Genomic DNA, 20,859 nt, shown 5'->3' on the forward strand with positions numbered 1-20,859 from the left:
GGAAGACATGTAATGTCCTGCCATGGAAGGGTTTCTGGGAGAAATCCTCACCTCTCTATTCTTTAATATTTATCACTGCGCCTACCTTTTGAGTTGGGTGGATATAATAATAATAACTTCATTTGTATAGCGCTTTTCAATACAAGTAACAAAGTGATTCACATCATAAAATAACTTTTTAAAATGTATTTTGTATTTATTTCACCTTTATTTGACCAGATTAGCTAGTTGAGAACAAGTTCTCATTTACAACTGCGACCTGGCCAAGATAAAGCAAAGCATTACGACACAAACAACACAGAGTTACACATGGAATAAACAAGCATACATTCAATAACACAATAGAAAAAAGAAAGTCTATAAACAGTGTGTGTAAATGGTGTGAAGAGGTATGCAATAAATAGACCATAGTAGCGAAGTAATTACAATTTAGCAGATTAACACTGGAGTGATAAATGAGCAGATGATGATGTGCAAGTAGAGATACTGGTTTGCAAAAGAGCAGAAAGTAAATAAAAACAGTATGGGAATGAGGTAGGTAGATTGGGTGGGTATTTACTATGTACAGCTGCAGCGATCGGTTAACTGCTCAGATAGCTGATGTTTAAAGTTAGTGAGGGAAATATAAGTCTCCAGCTTCAGTGATTTTTGCAATTGGCTCCAGTCACTGGCAGCAGAGAACTGTAAGGAAAGGTGGCCAAAGGAGGTGTTGGCTTTGGGGATGACCAGTGAGATATACCTGCTAGAGCGCATGCTGCGGGTTGGTGTTGTTATCGTGACCAGTGAGCTGAGATAAGGCGGAGCTTTACCTAGCATAGACTTATAGATGATCTGGAGCCAGTGGGTCTGGCGGCGAACATGCAGGGGAGGGCCAGCTGACTAGAGCATACAGGTCGCAGTGGTTGGTGGTATAAGGGGGCGTTGGTAACAAAACAACATACAAGTACGAACAAAGAAACAAAAACAAGAGGAAAATTGAAAAAGATGGCTAATTAAAACCATACATTCAAATCATACATTAAATGCATCTGTATAAAAGTGTTTCTTCAGCAGGGATATAAAAAGAGGCTCTGAATCTGCAAGCCTGATCTCCTCTGGCAGACCATTCCAAAGTCTAGGGGCCCGGATGGCAAATACCCGGTCTTCTTTTGTTTTCAACCTAGACTTTGGAATGGTCAACAGTGCACTGCCAAAGGATCTCAGGCTGTGTCTTGGGTTTTAAAATATATTCTAAACGTGACTGGTGGCCAGTGTAGAGAAGCTAAAATGGGTGTGATGTGGCTCCATTTCCTGGTGCCGAGCTGCAGCATTTTGAACTAACTTTAGATGACGGAGTGATTTCTGACTGAGATAGGTATAAAAAGACTTACAGTTATCTAGGCGTGAGGAAATAAAAGCACGTATAAGTTTCTCCAGATCAGTGACTGAGATAGAAGACTTAACTTTAGCTATATTTCTTGGATAATTAAAGCAGGACTGGAAAACCTTTTTTTACATGCAGCTTTTGGTCAGGGTCAAAGAAGACAAAATGGTTTCTGCCCATAATCTTTATATTTGTGGAGAAATTACCAAAGTTATCTGCTATCTGAGTTTCAGCAACGTGGGGTTCAAACACAACAACACCAGATTTTGATCATTGAGCTAGAGGCAATTGTCAGACATCCAACATCTGATGTCAGAAACACACTTGTGAAGGGAAACTACGCTAGCTTGGTCACTGGGTCTGATTAGGAAGCAGAGCTGTGTTATCCGCATAGCAGTGAAACTGAAAGCTATGATTGAGGATGATGTCACCAAGGTGAGGCATATACAGGGAAAAAGTCACATTGCTGCATACTTTAGGGGTGAGCATGCCAGTAACGCATTTGTAATTAGTGAGTGTGTGCTCCTACCTGGAAGACATGTAATGTCCTGCCATGGGACGGCTTCTGGGGGAAATTTTCTTAAAACATTTTGAAAAATCCAACCAGGTGTGTTTCCATCAAAATGACTTGTTGCAGATGAAAAGCTGGCACATTATGAGTAGGGTGACCACATGTCCCGAATTGTGTGTGTCAGTACCACATTTTGGCCCCTTTGTTCAAACATCACTCATTTAGAAAAAAGGTTCATTCGTCCCATATTTCAGTCAGTCATTCCAACCAGACTCATTAACTCACATTGAGCTTATGAATATATATATATTCTGTATCGTAAGGATGTGGTACTGGTGATGTTGAACTCTTCATTGAGATCTGATATTCTGCGAAGGCGCAAGACAAAATGTACTGTAGGCCAATATCATAGGCCTAACTTCAACAAATCACATTTCTAAAATCCTTTAGGCATACATTCCAGTTAAACTTGGAGAGGACAGTTAGGCCTAACTACATACAAAAAGAGAGTGCTTCTGATAAAGAGCTACAAAGTAAGTAAATAGCTCTATTAAAAAGTCTCCCTTCCTATGCGTTTTACATTCCCTGAGCTTGGTCTGTGTGCGCTGACCATATTACCGTCACACTGGCACTGCAGCAAAATTCTATGTGACCATTGAGTCACGTTAATCTCATTTTATGCACTGGATATGTGTTAGTAGTACACAACTCGCTAATGATAATAAGGGGGCCACTAATGGCCTGGTACTCAGGGCTCTATTGTCCCTCTAACCACTCTGACATCCATCCTGATGCAATCGAAAATCACATCAAACACATCATCAAAACAGTATGTGCTTTTAAACTCACCTCGCTGTGATTAATCCATTTTGAAACGGGTTGAACCTGAGTGGAAAACATAGTAGTTGTGGGTGTAGTTTCAAAGCCTAGCACAACTAAATGGACAGTGCTTTCCAAGGTGATGATTATTTCAAAACACCCATATGCATAGGCCTATATATGAACCCAAGCCCAAAAAAGAACCTGAATATAAATAATGATTGTGCTTTTATACAATACATGGCCTACCTTATATTACAGATGGCAGAAATACATAAAAAATACTGATTTTGTTATGCAGGTGAAGTGAGGACCCAAAAGCGACTTAACAGAAACAGAGTTTATTCAAGTCCACAACTGAAAACGACAAATCCCGAATCCATAACAGAAATCCTCTAGTCTGTAGAGGGGAAGGACAGGAGAAGCGGCCACAGACAGCAGGTCGCTTCGGGTAGGCGCAGGCCGTAGCTGACAGAGACACCTGCTCACACGCAGCATCTGATGAAGGCAAAAACACAACAGGACGGAACAAGAACACAGTACAGCAAACAAGGATCCGACAAGGACAGAAGCGGAAACCGAGGGAGAAATAGGGACTCTAATCAGAGGGCAAAATAGGGGACAGGTGTGAAAGAGTAAACGAGGTAGTTAGGAGAATGAGGAACAGCTGGGAGCAGGAACGGAACGATAGAGAGAGAGAGAGAGAGGGAGAGAACCTAATAAGACCAGCAGGGGGAAACGAATAGAAGAGAAAGCACAGGGACAAGACATGACAATCTATGACAAAACATGACAGATTTAAGATATCTTTGGTACATAATTGGTCTAGCCTAAATGAAACATATTCAGTTAGCCTACAACTATAGTGAATTTGTATTTGATTTTTAACTACAATATATCTCACCACCGTGCATTTCCATCTCCTCCCCTCTCTCCTTCCTTCCTTTCTTCATCGTGCAGAGAGAGGGGCTGTCAACAGTTTCATGTAATATGTTTAGTTGAGAATGTTCCCGAACAGTTTTCCCAAATTTAGCACTGGTTAGCTGCAGAAACAGGGTTGAAGAGCCCATGGCATACAGAGTCTTGGTGGAATCAGCTGTCGAGCAGCAAAATAACCGAGTAACCTACCTGACATCAGTAAAATGAACCGTGGACCCCATTCGCTATTCGAGTGCATAAGGATGACATGTCTTTTTACTCTTGCCCCTGTTCCTGCCCATTTGATAATGGGCCATTCTAAATGTAAACTAATTTGACTTATTATACAGTAAAGATAATATTAAATTGAGAATAGTCTAATAGGTGTAAATATGATCACTTGATAAGAGAACAGCTTGTTTAAAATGATCACGTTTACACAACAAAGCCACTTCATATGCCTCCAGAATGGGAAATATATCCTTTATATTTTATTCAGCAAAGTTCAATTCTATTCTTCTTACTATAAAATTATAGTAAGAATTATATAATATAAAATAATGGTACAGGACTTAAAAGCATAACTTGTCTTTAAAAAAAGTACTTTTATTTAACTAGTCAAGTCAGTTAAGAACAAATTCTTATTTAGAATGGTGGCCTACCCCGGACGACCCTGGGCCAATTGTGTGCCGCCATATGGGACTCCCAATCACAGATGTTTGTGATTCAGCGTGGAATTGAACCAGGGTCTTTAGTGACGCCTCTAGCACTGAGATGCAGTGCCTTAGAACGCTGCACCACTCGGGAGACCAAAATATTTTCTTGTTAATTAACAGTGAATTACCGTGAGACCGGCAGTCTTTTGCATGACAATATCCGGGTGGCAACATTTCAGTACTGCCACAGCCATTCCTGAGATCAATCAGAGATGTTGGCCATATATTTCCATATTTTAATTTATACAGCAACACATGTGGTCTCTCATTTCTGCATCTCCATATGTTGCACTAGGCTAAAGAAAAGGCTAGGTGCGCTTCAATTATCTCATTTGGTGCTATTCCTACCACAATGGGGAAACCACAATTAAACGTTGTTTCCTGCCACATACAATTCTAGGAATTGTCGATGAGACATTCTAGTCATTCCACTCTTCTGTGTTACGTATTGGGATACGGCCTGGACCGGTCGTTACTCACCCACTAATGTTCTACTCAGTGGAATGCTTTGGATGTCAAGGAAGATTATGAGCATGCATGATGATACTGATCAGTGGCTGCTTCATCTGTTATCAAGAAATACTAATTAGGTTTATTTATCCTAAATCATCCCATTAGCATCAAATCTTTACAATAAGCAATGGTGCAAAAACAACTGTGGTGGTGCACTCTAATAGGTAAAAACTGTGAGGCCATGGAGACATGGTAGCTCTTTGAAAAGGGTAGGCTATGACGGTCAGAAAATTGACAAATGTCTACCAAACAAACACCAATGCATTTCGGCTGACTTCATCAGGGGGGAAAGGTTTGAATACAACTTTTACGTCCTGATGTAGGCAGATACCAAGCCAAAACATGTCGGTGTTTGTTTTCCATGTTGTTTAGATTTCTACCGAAATGCCAGGACAATAAAGGATTTTTACATAAACAAGTTTATCCCTCCATTTTCTTCACGGAGTGCATTGATGCGAAAAATAAGCTTCACAATAAATTGTTCTACTTGTTTCGATAGAAAAAGGGTGGCCATCATCCCTTTTGTTTTAAACGGTGGCCATGATCCCTTTTGTTTTAAATGGTGGCCATCATCCCTTTTGTTTTAAATGGTGGCCATCATCCCTTTTGTTTTAAATGGTGGCCATCATCCCTTTTGTTTTAAATGGTGGCGATCATCCCTTTTGTTTTAAATGGTGGCCATCATCCCTTTTGTTTTACATGGTGGCTAACCCTCCCTAAACCCTCCCCACACTCTACCGCTTAAACCCATGCACCTGACTCATGTCCTAACCTTACCTAACACTCAATAAGGAAGTTGGAAAAGTTCAGCTGAAAGTACCTCCACCCTGATGACATGCACATTTCTACCCACACCCAGACTGCACTATAAATATAAGTCTGGTGGGTTCTAATGTATGCATGCATACAAACAACACAAATATGGATGAGATTAACATGGATGAAGAGCATGTTCTCAGGTAATTCACCATAGTATCAATTGTTTTACTCTGCTAAATTGATGCTCTATCTAAATGTAATTTGTGATTTTAAGAAAGTATCAAGTTTGAGTAGGGTTAATTTTGAGTTAAATAATTATTCCATCACCACAGTTAAATTTCAACCTTCACTTTTCTCTCTGCCTTTTAGGAGATCTTGGGATGTGGGAAAAGATGTCCCTGTCATCCAGGATGAACAGACATCCCGAAAACTAGTGAAACTTCTGCAATGGCTTTCCTTCTTCATTGTTGCCCTTCTTGTATTTGCTCTTGCTATATTTAGTAAGGTAAGATGTTTTGGTTTATTGGAAGGATATCTGTTTGCAACTACAAAACTATTGGTAAAACCTCACATTTAAGGAGCCTTTAAGAGGATTGCAAAGGATTTAGAAGTAGTTAGAACAGTTCATTATTACATAATATGTAGCTCATATATCATTGAAAACAGTTACACTGTAACTCATAAACACGTCAATTGATTGATTGATTTTTTTGCCAGTAATAAAAATCCATATACACACAGAACATGCATTTTAAAAACATGACAGCAATAGCACAGTGCTTGTTGCAAAATGTATTACATACATACATTACATAGATACAGGTATGAAAATGGTTCTATTGTTCAATCATAGCCAGCTTTTGACATAAAAAAAGAAAACGAAGTTATGGTCAGAAAAGCTTTAAGTTGCTGTGGTAGTTTGTGAAACTCAAAAGCACTGGTATATAAAAAATGTGTTTTTACCAGTCATCATCCAGTCTCTAGCTCTGGTGTTGAATTGGTGGACATCTCTAATAAAAGTAATTGGATAGGTACCTGAGTCAGTAATAGTTGGATACCATACCAAGTTGGGATTAATACATCCCTTATCTCTAAAAACAGCCAGCCTAGATTATTAAAACGCTTGGCCTGCTGATGATGGAATTGTCATTTGGGGTGTTTGTCAAGGGTGAGCTTTATGTGCTAAAGCATACCTTTTGGTAAATGATTCATAAACAACGTATTAACTAAATAATAACTGGTTTATAAAGCGGTCTCACAGATCTATGTCTACACATAGATGCAATCTATCCACCTATTTATATTTAACCTTTGTCTTCACAGGGAAGACCCCATTGAGACCATGTCTCTTTTGCATTGGAGCCCTGCTTCACGCAATCTTGTCAGATTACAAAACTGTGTATTTATTATCTTTGTACATGTTTTTTAACAACTTTTTTGACTCGTAAATATCAAGTCTTGAAGACTTACCAATACTATCCCAATTTCATATCTATATAATTTTTTTGCAGGGATCCTTTCTGCTCCTGATAACACTGTCAAGTAATGCCACCTATACAGTCCCAGCTGACCAAAAGCCATGCGCCCTCCTCAGTGTCAGCTGTGCAGTGATTGCGCCAAGTGTCTTGCTCCTCGTCAAAAGCGTGTGGAAAATATTCTTCAAAGACTCAGAGAAACCATCAAGGAAGACGATTGTGTGGGTAAGCACCAGATGTTCAACATTTTCATGATTCATTATTGTTCCCCTAGATGACGTATCAGGGACAGATCTGTTAACTTGTTTTGTCTTGGTGAGCAGTGCCAGTAGATTGAGCCAGGTTCACGCCCTTTAGTTTGGGAATGAAGATTAGATGCTGCAGTGGAGTGTAGGAAAATGTTTCCCTTTTAAAGCTAAAGGGATAGTGTGCTGGGTTTTTACCGCTATCTTAATCATGTTCTTACCTTGAGAGACGTTTTGTTTGTCCGTGTGCTTTTGTAAATGGCTTAATGATTACTTTGTATGTTAAAATACTGACAATTTGTGAAAACACTGTCGTCAAGTTTTGGCTTAAAATTACAATTCATTGTATGTTATGAAAGGGGAAAAGCATCGGAGGGGTAACATCTCCAGCCCTGTCATCATTTAAAAAAAGTCTACACTGTTTTAAGATGGTCAAAACATGGATCACATTTAGCTATTTGATTTGGATTTTTAGGACACTTCAGGCATAAATTTGAAATGTATTTATTTATATATATACATATAGCTCTGCCACCTTCCACTGCAGATGTGTAAGAGCGATATCGGTGTCAGGGCTATGGGTACTGGTGAAAGGAGTCAGGCGCAGGAGAGCTGAGATGTGTGGACAAGGTGAAAATACCGGTACCACTAAACACAAGGGCATAATAACACAACCCGGCAACAAAATAACCAGCCGTTAGTCACAGCCTGAACATATCAATAAACATGCACACAAACATGTGGGAAACAGAGGGTTAAATAATGAACGTGCAATTGGGGAATAGAAACCAGGTGTGTAGAAAACAAAGACAAAACAAATGGAAAATGAAAAGTGGATCGGCGATGGCTAGAAGACCGGTGACGTCAACCGCCGAACGCCGCCCGAACAAGGAGAGGAGCCAACTTCAGTAGAAGTCGTGACAATCAGTGGATGCGGTGGATTGAGATCCAATGCAAAAAAACAGAACTGCATCTCTAGTTTAAACTGACAGATTTTTGTGGGAATTGTTTTACTATGCTAATTAGATTTCCGCAGGCGTGGACATCGACCTTTGGGTTTTAAGCCCAGATCGTTGTATTTTCTTTTTTGTTTTTTAGGAACAGTAGGGTTATATTATGTTAGTTTCCCTCAGAATATTTTTCATCCTTTAGCATTACATTTGCTTGCATTTAATAATACTATTGTAATTCTGATAATGTACAATTTTCCAGGTGCTGTGTGTCGAATTCCTGGTGTCGCTGGGGACAGCGGTTCTCACTATTGTTGCCATGCCATTCTTCGGCATTGTGACCAATGTGACGATGCTGAACAGCATCAGCATCCTGTCCTCCATCTTCCAGGTGGGCGCTCAGTGCATTGCGAGGGAGAAGAAGCGATTCATAGTGCCCCCACTCATCTCATTAGTCCTCATACTGTCAGGCTACGTGCTCTTCATCCTCAGTTACCTGCTGAAAGAAGATAGGGGGATGAACGTCTGGATCGGATTGGCAATAATGGGGACCATCTTTGTCTCGCTGAACTGGTGGGAGAACTACAGCACCCTCTTCAAAAGCTCCTTCCTGAACAGTATATCCGAAGACATAGCGAGGTGCAGGAATGTGGTGAGCATCCTCTCTAGTCTGGTCCGTATTATGGTCACTGCAGCCATGGTCGGGGCATACATCCCTCTGTCTGGCAGAGTCTGGTCGTCGGTGACATCAGTTCCGGGAGATGTGAGGTTGGTGATCCTGATCTTGGTGGCCGTCCAGATAGTGTCCTCCGCTCTGTGCCATTGGTTCGTGGTGGTGGCTTGCAAAATGCACGCCATGCGGCGAAGCTTCCTGTTGCCCATGTACCTGGCCTCGTTAGGTGTTCTGGCAGCGTTCGTCGCTCCTGTCATTATCTTCTTCCAGAATTCAAGTGACTCCAGAGGTGCTAACTACACCATCACAGACTACTGCAATGATATCACATATGGCAGGGGCCTAAGCGGCGATACTTTCTGGTTTGAGAGGCTAGTCAGGGACATCACCCATACCCTCTGTCCCCAGCACATGACCGACCTAACAGAAATGGGCCTCTTGGGAGGCTCTGCACTATGCTGGTGGTTGGGTTGGATGCTGTGCACAATGCACATCTGGTTCCTCCAGCTTCAGCGCATCGAGAGGACACAGAATCTGTTTGTGCGGAGGATGTACGAGGGGCCCTTTCTGGAGCAGTCCATGCTGCTCAACACGCGTTTTGAGATTCAGAGGAAGAAAACAATGTAAGATTATAGCAAATTCTGTGGAGGGTGGGTAGAGTTTTTGTATGCATGTGCATGAGAGAAAGTGTCAAATTACGATTCTAATGTTTCCTCCAGCCACAGGCAAACTGATCCAGTCACAGTGTACCTGTGTGCAACAATGTGGCATGAGAGCTATGACGAAATGATGAAAATGATCATCTCAATGTTCAGGTACAGTCTGACGTTTTTACATGGTTGAGAACGACACAATTGGCAGAGTTAGCAGCTTTGAAATGCAAATGATGTGTTTAAATGACTTAAATGTAAATGTATAAAATTTGTTTCTTTACCAGACTGGACAAATACAGGCCAAGGAAAGACACCAACAATGATGTGAGCTTCGAGTCTCACATTTACTTTGATGATGCTTTTAAAGACGTGAAAGGTAGTAAAGGCCGGCATGTGAACGAATACGCAGAGGACCTGGTGGAGGTTATCCGAGAGGTTTACAAGTAAGCAGTGTAACAAATGTTCACAAATGATGATTCAATGCGCACAAAATTAACTGCATATATACTCCATGTAATATTTAATCTGTAAAGAAATGAATACACAATACGTATGATGTCATAATATAGATGTACTAGACAAAAACAAGACATTTATCAATAAGTTTTATAAAAAATTAACCACATATTCCTCTGAAAACCACCAGGGGATGCTCTACACACATTCTCATTTGTTAAAGTGTGTGCCTGATAAATAAATACAAATCAGGAGAACTGGAATGATGGCCAAACTAAAGATTTGAATAACTCTTACGCAATCAGGAATGTCATTATTTGTCCAAGTAGAAAACAAACACAGACAGTAGGGAAAAACATGTTTTTAAAAAAGGGTCAAAAGTTGAGCCTTAAAGTAAGCATAAAAACCTAATGAGACTTTCCATGGCAATGTCATCAGGGTAAATTGTCACTTCAGGGAACGCACACAGTTGACATCTCCTCTGACAGCAAGACAGGTGCTGGATTGAGGCCAAAAGCGCATTTGGTGTAGTGAAAAATACCTGCATGCGTGAAAAGCAGCGAGTTTGGTCCCCACTGCTGGGGTGCTCAGTGTGCTAATGTAACTCAATCCCAGCACCGCTAACCCAGTGTACACTGCAGATTTAACAGTACGGGTGAGAATAATAATGTACATAAACTTTCCCTCATTTCATCCTCAGTATCTTCAATGAGAAGGATTCATGCATCTTCAAAGAGAGCCCACCCCTTCCATGCCAGAGGATCCTGCACACCCCTTACGGAGGTCGACTGGAGTACACCCTCCCTAAAGGCAACCTGCTGATGGTGCACTTTAAGGACAAGCTACTGATCCGCCACAAGAAGAGATGGTCTCAGGTGAGACAACGCTGTCAATGTACAGTTTACCACGTGTCTGTGAAAGGTCTAACACTATTTCAATTGTGATTGTACAATCAAGACGCTACGATTCCATTGAAAGTGATATACCTGAATTAAAGTCGGATGATGAAGTTGAATTAGACATGAAACCACAGACTTGATTAGTTCACTCACTGTTACAGATTATGTACTTGTACTACATTCTCGGCTGGCGACTCACCAGGAAGTATTTCGAGATGTTTGAGCAGGGTGAAGATGAGCGCGAGCTGAGGAAAAAGATGATGGTGACAATTATTTATTATATAATTCTAGCATCCTGACTTGGATAAATTGTTGTTGTATTATTGTTATACTTTATATTACATAAGAAATGGGACTGATACTCTTGTACTTTGTTAGAAAGAGAAGGACAATACCTATCTCCTGGCTTTGGATGGGGACACCGACTTCCAGCCCTATGCTGTAATGCTCCTAATAGATCGGCTGAAACTTTATCCACGTGTGGGTGCGGCATGTGGGAGGATTCACCCGACAGGCACAGGTAGGTAAAGCTTTCGTGTGAATCGTAATAGGAATCAAATGATTGTTCGGGAGATGTCATATCTCATAGACAGCCACAACTGAACAATGTACCCGGATCATATTTTTGGTTTAATTGTTTATTGGATGTACTCACCAACCAAGACTACTTAAGTTTAAGTTTGAGTGCAATGGTACCTGCTTTTTTCACTATATGTACCCGGGCCTTATTCAATATTGTATGTGAACACTATATGTACAGTTAGGGTATAATATACATCATTTACATTCATATCTATTATACAGATATCTACTCAGGTTCTATGGTCGAATGGAATAAAATGTGTTTAAAGTACATTCATAACACTTTTTACAATAGAACACTAGACATAAAAGGCAAGAATATACCCTATGGTGTGCTAATCCCACGTCGGATCATTCGTTTATATTGCCCCAGGTCCTATGGTATGGTATCAGAAGTTTGAGTATGCGGTGGGCCACTGGCTTCAGAAGACTGCAGAGCACGTGTTTGGTAGCGTGCTCTGCAGCCCCGGCTGCTTCAGTCTGTTCAGGGGCACAGCCCTCATGGACGACAACGTCATGAAGAGATACACCACTAAGGCCACGGAGGCTAGCCACTACGTACAGTACGATCAAGGTAAATATTTATTCCTGGACAACAGTCACTCGAAGAACAGAGCTACTTGTCTGTGTAGTACTCTCGTCTACAGTACCTCCCTCTGCTCTGTTACAGGTGAAGACCGTTGGCTGTGCACTCTCTTGCTGCAGCAAGGCTGGAGGGTGGAGTACAACGCTGCGTCCGACGCCTACACCAACGCCCCCCCAGGACTTCAAGGAGTTCTATAACCAGCGTCGGCGCTGGGGGCCCTCCACCATGGCCAACACCATCGATCTGCTGGGCTCAGGGTCTCTGACCTCCCAGAGGAACAGCTCCATCTCCAAACCCTTCATCCTCTACCAGATTCTCAGCATGGCCGCCTCCATCCTAGGCCCGGCCACAATCTGCCTAATGATCTCAGGTATCCACGGCAACCTGCCTGTCAGGGGCCTCATACAGCTCTAGCTTTGGGGTATTTGTTGTTGGAATGTAACAGGATACAAACATTTTGTAAACTGAAGGAAGAGGAAAATCGTTCATAATAGTTCTGGTCCTTTCTCTTTTTTTAGGAAGCTTGTCGTTCGTACTAGACATCGATCCCAATGTTGCTTTGGTCCTTGCAACAGTGCCCCCTGTGGTGTACCTGTTGCTGTGCTTCAAGCTGAAATCGGACACACAGATCGCTATAGCAGCCGTCATGAGTGTCTTGTACGCTTTCCTCATGATAGGAACCGCTTTGTCCATCGTAGGTAAATGATGACACTAGACTAGGACTTCATCTCAATCAACATGAAGTAGAACCTCAAGAATACAAACCTCAGTGTTACGGACTGACCGTTCAACGTAATGGGCAAGATCAAACTGGGACATTCATTAAATAAAAAATGTCAATTCTTTGTCATTATGTTAACTATCTCTGTTCATTCTCAGGTGCTATGGTTGAGCAGCAAACCATTTGGACTCCTAGCGGCCTGTTTATCATAGGCCTGGTGCTGATGAACATCATCACAGCATTGCTCCACCCCAAGGAGTTCCATCTGGTCGTCTACGGCCTCCTGTACTTCATCTCTATCCCCAGTGGCTACCTCCTGCTGACCATCTACTCCATGGTCAACATGAACAATGTGTCCTGGGGCACTCGGGAGACAGGTGTCCAAGTCGCTGCGCCACCACCAGCCAAGGCCATCACACAGCGCATCTTACAGGCCAAGTGCTGCAAGTTTCTCTGTTGGGACTGTGGAAAAGTGGCAGACCAGAATGGTCAGTTGCCAGAAACAGTTGTGTTGGCTAATGAGCCAAAGGTGAACCCTAATCTGACCTCTCAGGACAATAACAGGTATTTACATCTTGAGTGTCTGGAGTGTTTACATGATTTCTCCACTTCTGTGTAAACCGTAAGCATAGTATTTGGATCTGTATTTTTTTCCCGAAGCATAACTCCAATATACTGTACTACGTTCTAAGTAAAATAATTGACAGGTACCAATTCAATGATAAGTCTTATACTCCAAGGCTATATGTGGCATTCCACAAGGCTCCGTTTCGGGAGTCATTCATTATTTGCATACACAATATATTTTCATCTAACGTCTTTAAATCTTTCTCTTAAAGTGTGTATTCTTCATTTTCTCCTATTTTGAGGTGTGTATTGAGAAAGCAGTGTGGAATGCACACCAAATAATGTTTGATTTCTTTCAATCTAGGAATGTGGAATTCTGTTCTCATCAGTCTACTGAACAAAGTGAGTATATTTTTTAATAGATCTATTACAATCTTTCCACTGTGTGACTTTAAAGATGAAGACATTATGATATTATCTTACAAACGTGAGAAAGTAACACACACATTTAGACTTCACCTAGTAACCTCTGCTCTGCACACTGTGCTAACTATGTCCCCTCTTCATTGTACTGGTACTGATACTCCCTGTATGTAGCTCAATTTTAGTGTATTTTATTTTGTTTTTCTTGTGGAAGTTACTATTTTATTTTATATATCTTTTTTTTTAACTGCATCGCTGGGAAAGGTTCACAACCAAGCATTTCTCTGTAAAGTTTACACCAGTTGTATTCGGCGCATGTGACTAATAAAATAACTAAGATTTGATTTGATTCTTTGTATCTACAGACTTTGTAACACAACTGCAGAAGAAGTCCTATGACTTAACTCTAAATGAATATTTTCTTGTGAAGGTAGATTTCCTATTCTGTTACCAACATAATATTATGAATGACATAAAAGTTACACGATACATATAAAGTTGTCTAACCGCTTCACATTGTTGGTATGTCACTACATCCAGAATCACATACGTTTCACTATACACTGAAGATATCTGAGTTGACTATTTAATAAGTGTCTCTTGGTGTGCTTCAGGAAGAGGTGGACTTTTGGAGAGAGCTCCAGAAGCTCTATTTGGAACCTCTGGCTGAGGATAAAGACAAACAGAAGAAAATCACAAATGACCTAAAAGAACTGAGAAACAAGGTATGCTGTGTATGCATAGCTTCTGTTTTGAGTGGGCGGTGCTGGGGGGGGGGGGTCCCCTTTATGATAAAGCATTGCATGCATCTATAAATCACATTTGTGTTACGGCATACAGTTTAGAAGATGCGTTTTTAGGATTTCCACATACAGCTGTATGGGCTTTTTTGTTGTTGTTGCAGGGTCTGGGAAGAAATTGACCTTTTTATAAACAACATTTACATGAAATAAGATTTTAGCATTATCTTTTTTAATACCACACAAATGGCAGAAATGAGTGGTTACTCTGACAGTGTCAAACTGACAGCAAGATGCTTTTGGGTAACTGGGTCTAGATTGCAAACAGTAGCCCAGGCCAATAAAGAGACACACAGATTGCACAATATTAATAGCAATACAAATAAAAATAGGAAATACCTATAGCAAATGACAGCCCACTGGGAGTTTGCCAAAAGGCACCTAAAGGACTGTCAGAGATTCTCGGGTTTGATTAAACGAAGATTGAATGCCAAGCGTCACATCTGTAGGTAACCTGTTACTACCCTGCATGAATCTGTAGCTAGCGCCAACCAACTAGGTTCAATGTCAGCCAACTAGCTAACATTGTGCTATAACTAGAAATGCAAATGGCTCTGAGATACAAATAATATTACGACACAGATCATACATCTAACATTAGCTAGCCCTGCCAGCCAGGTAACATAAGCTTTAACTTGCAATGAAAATGATTTTCGGACAAAATTAGAAACGTATAATATCTGAAAATGTCGCTAGCTAGACTCTCTTACCCATATACTCGGATGAATGCTTCTCCCTCTCTGTCACAGATGCCATGGTTGCCCTTGGTTTGAAGATGTAATCCGGAGTCAGATGTTTTATACAACAGCTTTCTGTCTGTTCTCTTTTTGACTCCCTGCGCATATTTGTAATCCAACGCCATCATTTTCTTCATCTCCTTAGCTATCATACTCTGCTTCCACTGGGCATTCCACTGATCTCAAAACTGAGTCCTCCAGAAAGTGGAAAGCATTAGAGCTAGACTTTTGCAGTTCTTCATGTTTTTCAAAAAAGGTGGATTAGAAAGGATTACCTACACATACTGAGCAGCTCATGTTATAGACAGAATCTTGCTACATGGCAGACCAATCCGAACTCATCTCTCGGCATGTCCAGCCCATACATTATCTCAGCCAATCACGGCTAGCGGGAAGGTTCCTGACTTTTTCCTTGGCTAAACCAACTAGGCTCGTAATTTAACAACATTCTTAGTATTTACAAAATGCATACAAGTTTGATATTAAGGCACATTAAAGTTCATATTCTGCCACAATGCGCAACATGACCTCCTGTGAAGTAATGACGCGCAACATACGCCTTGTTTCCTGAAACAAGTTATTTTTTTATTATAGCTAAATTATTTCAATTTATCAGCGGGTGCTGCAACACTCCTACTTCCCTGCGGCTATGGCTATGGCTGGCTGTATGCTGTCTTTTCATTTCAATGTACATTATATTAGCATGAAGTAGAAGGTGTAGTACTTTGTCTGTCTCTGGTATTAAAAAGATTGTTTCAGTAGCACTAAACTATCACTAGTTGGAGAAATCCACTGTCTGTGCATGCTTGCCTGTCTTGTTCATATCCCTTTAATTGAAACTCATCTCCTCTTCATACAGGTGACTTTTATCTTTTTCATCTGCAATGCCATGTGGCTGGTGGCAACGTTCACTCTTCAGGCCATTGGAAACTCAGTCACCATCAAAATCCCAAAATCCAATCTCAATCTGACTCAGACTAGGGAGTATCTATTTATCGATCCAGTGGGACTGATGTTCCTTTTGGGATTTGCATCCTTACTGCTGATCCAGTTCTTTGCCATGTTCTACCACAGGTGATTATTTCAATTAATTATGTATTTATTTATAGGCAGGATCACCAAATTCTAAACCACATTTTCAAAATACTATTTTCTTAAAGTAATTTAGTTTGCCTTTATATTATGATAAATGAACCCATGAAGTCGTACCCATTTTATAGCTATTGCATGATTATTATTTCATTTTTGTTCCTTTAGAATTTACACTCTGATCCATTTCGTGGCATTTGTGAACACGGAGTCCAAGACTGAGAAAAGACAATCAGACGATGGCATGCAGGTAAATTAACATAATCTTATTGACGATGAAGAGGAAACATCTCGAAGGGCACAAAAGGAACTAACACTTTGTTTTCATTTTATATCATATCAATGGCGTTCCTGTTGGTGGATAACTAAAGATGTGTCTCTGTACCTTCTGACTCCAACTTCACAGATTCCTGACATGCTGGAGACTGAGCTCAAAGATGACAAATACTTTGACACATTTCTGTCTATAGAGAATCCAGCAGCAATCCAGCAACAAGACCAAGAAACTCCAGTGTGAGGTCTTACTACTGAGTGTCCCTTAGTGGTAGCAGTTGCAGCTAAAATAGTAATAGGAGTCGGATACTGCAGTTTTGCGTTAGATGTTGCACAGTTAGATATAGTAGTATTGAGGGAGAATGTTCCAAATAGTATAGATTATAGAGAGTATTTATTGGATTTGATAGAGTTAACCTTTGTTTAACCAGAAAAAGAGCCGTGATGAACCTCTTTTGCGAGGGCAGTGTGAACGTACAATACAAGAGCAAAGACGGGGACAAAACATTAAAAACAATTGCAGCGGTCAACAACATGTATTATAGCATAACGGAGTATAACAATTGAATGTGAGTTAAATCTCAGGGAAATGTGATATAATGTTCTCATGTTGTGCTATTTCATGTGTGATCAATTGTTGTAGCTTGTAATCTTTGTTTGCTCTTTGTGTGCTTTCCCTTTTTTAAATCAAATGCTTTGTTGTGAATCACTTCCTATTAGTATTTTGGTTAGCAGTTATACTTTTCCCTTTTGAGTGAAGCACTTTACCTGTATATTGCACTGATATATTGAGATTTTTTTAGTGGAGTTATGTGTGCTATGTATTTATTATGTAACTGAATAGAATGTATAATTAGAGTATTTTTTTGTTATTTAAGTAGGCAAGACAGTTAAGAACAAATTCTTATTTACAATTTATAAGCCCTCTCTACCGATAACATTGTGCTTTGTTTCATTCTGGTATCTGTATTCTAATCCATGCGTAATACAACTATATACATACTGTATTACTCTCATAGTTTCTGTGTACGTCTGATTCATGAGGGCGAATAGAATCGGATGCATGCTGGGGAGTAAGAGGATCCATAAAACCTCTCTGGGATATGTGGGACGGTAGCATCCCACTTGGCCAAAAGCCAGAGAAAATGCAGAGCACCAAATTCAAATAAATTCCTGAAAAATCTAACTTTCATGAAATCACACATGTAAGATACCAAATGAAAGATACACATGTTGTGAATCCAGACAACATGTCAGATTTCAAAAAGGTTTTTCGGTGAAAGCAAACGATGCTATTATCTGAGGATAGCACCATAGTAAACAAAAGAGAGAAAACATTTCAACCCTGCAGGCGCAACACAAAATGCAGAAATAAAAATATAAATCATGCCTTACCTTTTTGACAAGCTACTTTTGTTGGCACTCCAATATGTCCCATAAACATCACAAATGGTCCTTTTGTTTCGAATTAATTCCGTCCATATATATCCAAAATGTCAATTTATTTGGCGCATTTGATCCAGAAAAACACCGGTTCCAACTTGCGCAACGTGACTACAAAATATCTCAAAAGTTACCTGTAAACTTCACCAAAACATTTCAAACTACTTTTGAAAATACAACTTTAGGTATTTTTTAAAGTAAATAATCAATCAAATTGAAGACGGGATGATCTGTGTTCAATACAGGAAGAAAACAAACTGAAGCATGCTTTCTGGTCATGAGCCTCTATCAAACAGTACACATGAAGTGACCCTCGTTCAAGATGGCCGTACTTCTTCATTACACAAAGGAATAACCTCAACCAATTTCTAAAGGCAGGTGACATCCAGTGGAAGCGGTAGGAACGGCAAGCAAGTCCCTTAGAAATCTGGATTCCCAATGAAACCCCATTGAAAAGAGGGTGACCTCAAAAAACGGGGTTTCGCCTGCTACATAAGTTCTGTTATACTCACAGACATGATTCAAACAGTTTTAGAAACCTCAGAGTGTTTTCTATCCAAATCTACTAATACTATGCATATCTTATCTTCTGGGGATGAGTAGCAGGCAGTTGAATTTGGGAAAGATTTTCATCTAAAATTCCAAATGCTGCCCCCTATCCTAGAGAAGTTTTTAAAGGGGAATTTCACCTGGTGGGATCTGGGCTTTTTTTACATCATGTCTGAAGCATTTCTTGAACAGTGAGGGGGTGGGGTCTAAAAAATACATGTAGTCCTGCTTTGTGGCATTTCGTGAAGGACACTCTATGTTATACTGATCAGACTATACATTTTTACGGGTGTAGATATGGTTGTCCTTGTTCGATAAAGCCATTGTATGTCTTTCAATTATGTTCCTATCACTGGATTCATTGCTAAATATACAAGCAGACACATTTTACCCAGTCTCTGAAACACTACAACTTGGGATGGTCCTTGTTCTCTGTCCCCCAAGGCGGGCTTTTTTGAAAAGGAGGTGGACACTAACAACAATCCTTTGGGCACAACTGAAAGAACTGACCAGACGAAATGGCTTCAAGTGATTCCTCTCATCAACACAACTTAGACGATGGAACGTCTATTAGCTATATGGTGACATCCATGTTTCAATCGGGAATATAGCGATGAGGATTCGAAACAAAGAGTTTATATTTAGCTAACGTTAGTAGCTCAGCTACAGCCGATGCCAGCACCAAGAGGGCAGATGACAAATACGGTGCCTAGCTATTTATATAAGTTATTTTTCGTGCAAGCCACCTAGCTAACTTTAGTTTATCTACCAAACCCATATTGTGCACTGCTGGCTAACATACAGTTACAGTGGGGGGAAATCAAATCATTTTACTGTTTGCTAACATAGCAAACTAGCCTCAAGGTGTGTGTATTTTGGCCAACTTACCTTCACCCTGTGCATGCTGGTGGAATCAGATTCTGTATCACCTACAACCAGGGCTCTAAAATGTTTATAGTCCGTTAAAACATTTAAAAAAATATGTCTGGGACGGTTCAAAACAGACTTTGGGACAGTTGCAAGACAATAGGCCAGAAAAGTGGTTCCATACTAAAATGTTTAACAGTGGTTCCATACTAAAATGTTTAAACACAAAGATGAGGCTGATAAAACAGATCACAACATTAAGCTTGATAAAATATGAATAATTCCCATTCCAAGCTCAACAATGTGTTCACTTGTCTCGGCCATATGTGTGAACATTCCAAAATGCTATTATGTGAGAACACCATTCTCAAACGCGCATCTGATGAGAGCGTTTTTTATAATGTGACAGTGATGGATATATATGTCTATGGTCAGATTTTGGCTGTACACTATTCATTACTTGATATTTGTTTATTGAACCTTTATTTAACTAGGCAAGTCAGTTAAGAACAAATTCTTATTTACAATGACGGCCTACCCCGGCCAAACCCTAACACCCTAACGATGCTGGGCTAATTGTGCACTGCCCTATGGGACTGATGGCTATCTGGTTTCAGAGCTGGTCATGGGTGCACCTCAGCCACGCTCAAGGTCCTAAACGATATCTTAACCGCCATCGATAAGAAACATTACTGTGCAGCCGTATTCATTGATCTGGCCAAGGCTTTCGATTCTGTCAACCACCACATCCTCATCGGCAGACTCGACAGCCTTGGTTTCTCAAATGATTGCCTCGCCTGGTTCACCAACTACTTCTCTGATAGAGTTCAGTGTGTCAAATCGGAGGGTCTGCTGTCCGGACCTCTGGCAGTCTCTATGGGGGTGCCACAGGGTTCAATTCTTGGACCGACTCTCTTCTCTGTATACATCAATGAGGTCGCTCTTGCTGCTGGTGAGTCCCTGATCCACCTCTACGCAGACGACACCATTCTGTATACTTCCGGCCCTTCTTTGGACACTGTGTTAACAACCCTCCAGGCAAGCTTCAATGCCATACAACTCTCCTTCCGTGGCCTCCAATTGCTCTTAAATACAAGTAAAACTAAATCCATGCTCTTCAACCGATCGCTACCTGCACCTGCCCGCCTGTCCAACATCACTACTCTGGACGGCTCTGACTTAGAATACGTGGACAACTACAAATACTTAGGTGTCTGGTTAGACTGTAAACTCTCCTTCCAGACCCATATCAAACATCTCCAATCCAAAGTT

The 20,859-nt window shown here is 40.6% G+C and overlaps 1 protein-coding gene across 1 annotated transcript; it reads left to right on the forward strand.

Annotated features, from left to right (window-relative positions):
• The first annotated feature begins 1,774 nt into the window (after nt 1–1,774).
• Nucleotides 1,775–17,605, forward strand: LOC124044372 (chitin synthase chs-2-like). The gene is given in 18 exon segments (XM_046364024.1): nt 1,775–1,798; nt 8,532–9,565; nt 9,662–9,757; nt 9,880–10,038; nt 10,752–10,926; nt 11,112–11,213; nt 11,335–11,470; nt 11,906–12,106; nt 12,203–12,288; nt 12,290–12,488; nt 12,637–12,816; nt 12,998–13,403; nt 13,771–13,808; nt 14,195–14,259; nt 14,444–14,554; nt 16,226–16,440; nt 16,624–16,705; nt 16,862–17,605. Coding segments are annotated over 18 exon segments (3,420 nt in total). The 3' UTR covers nt 16,973–17,605.
• The last annotated feature ends 3,254 nt before the right edge of the window (nt 17,606–20,859 follow it).

This window comes from Oncorhynchus gorbuscha, linkage group LG09 (assembly GCF_021184085.1).
Source record: "Oncorhynchus gorbuscha isolate QuinsamMale2020 ecotype Even-year linkage group LG09, OgorEven_v1.0, whole genome shotgun sequence".
Classification (NCBI taxonomy): Eukaryota; Metazoa; Chordata; class Actinopteri; order Salmoniformes; family Salmonidae; genus Oncorhynchus; species Oncorhynchus gorbuscha.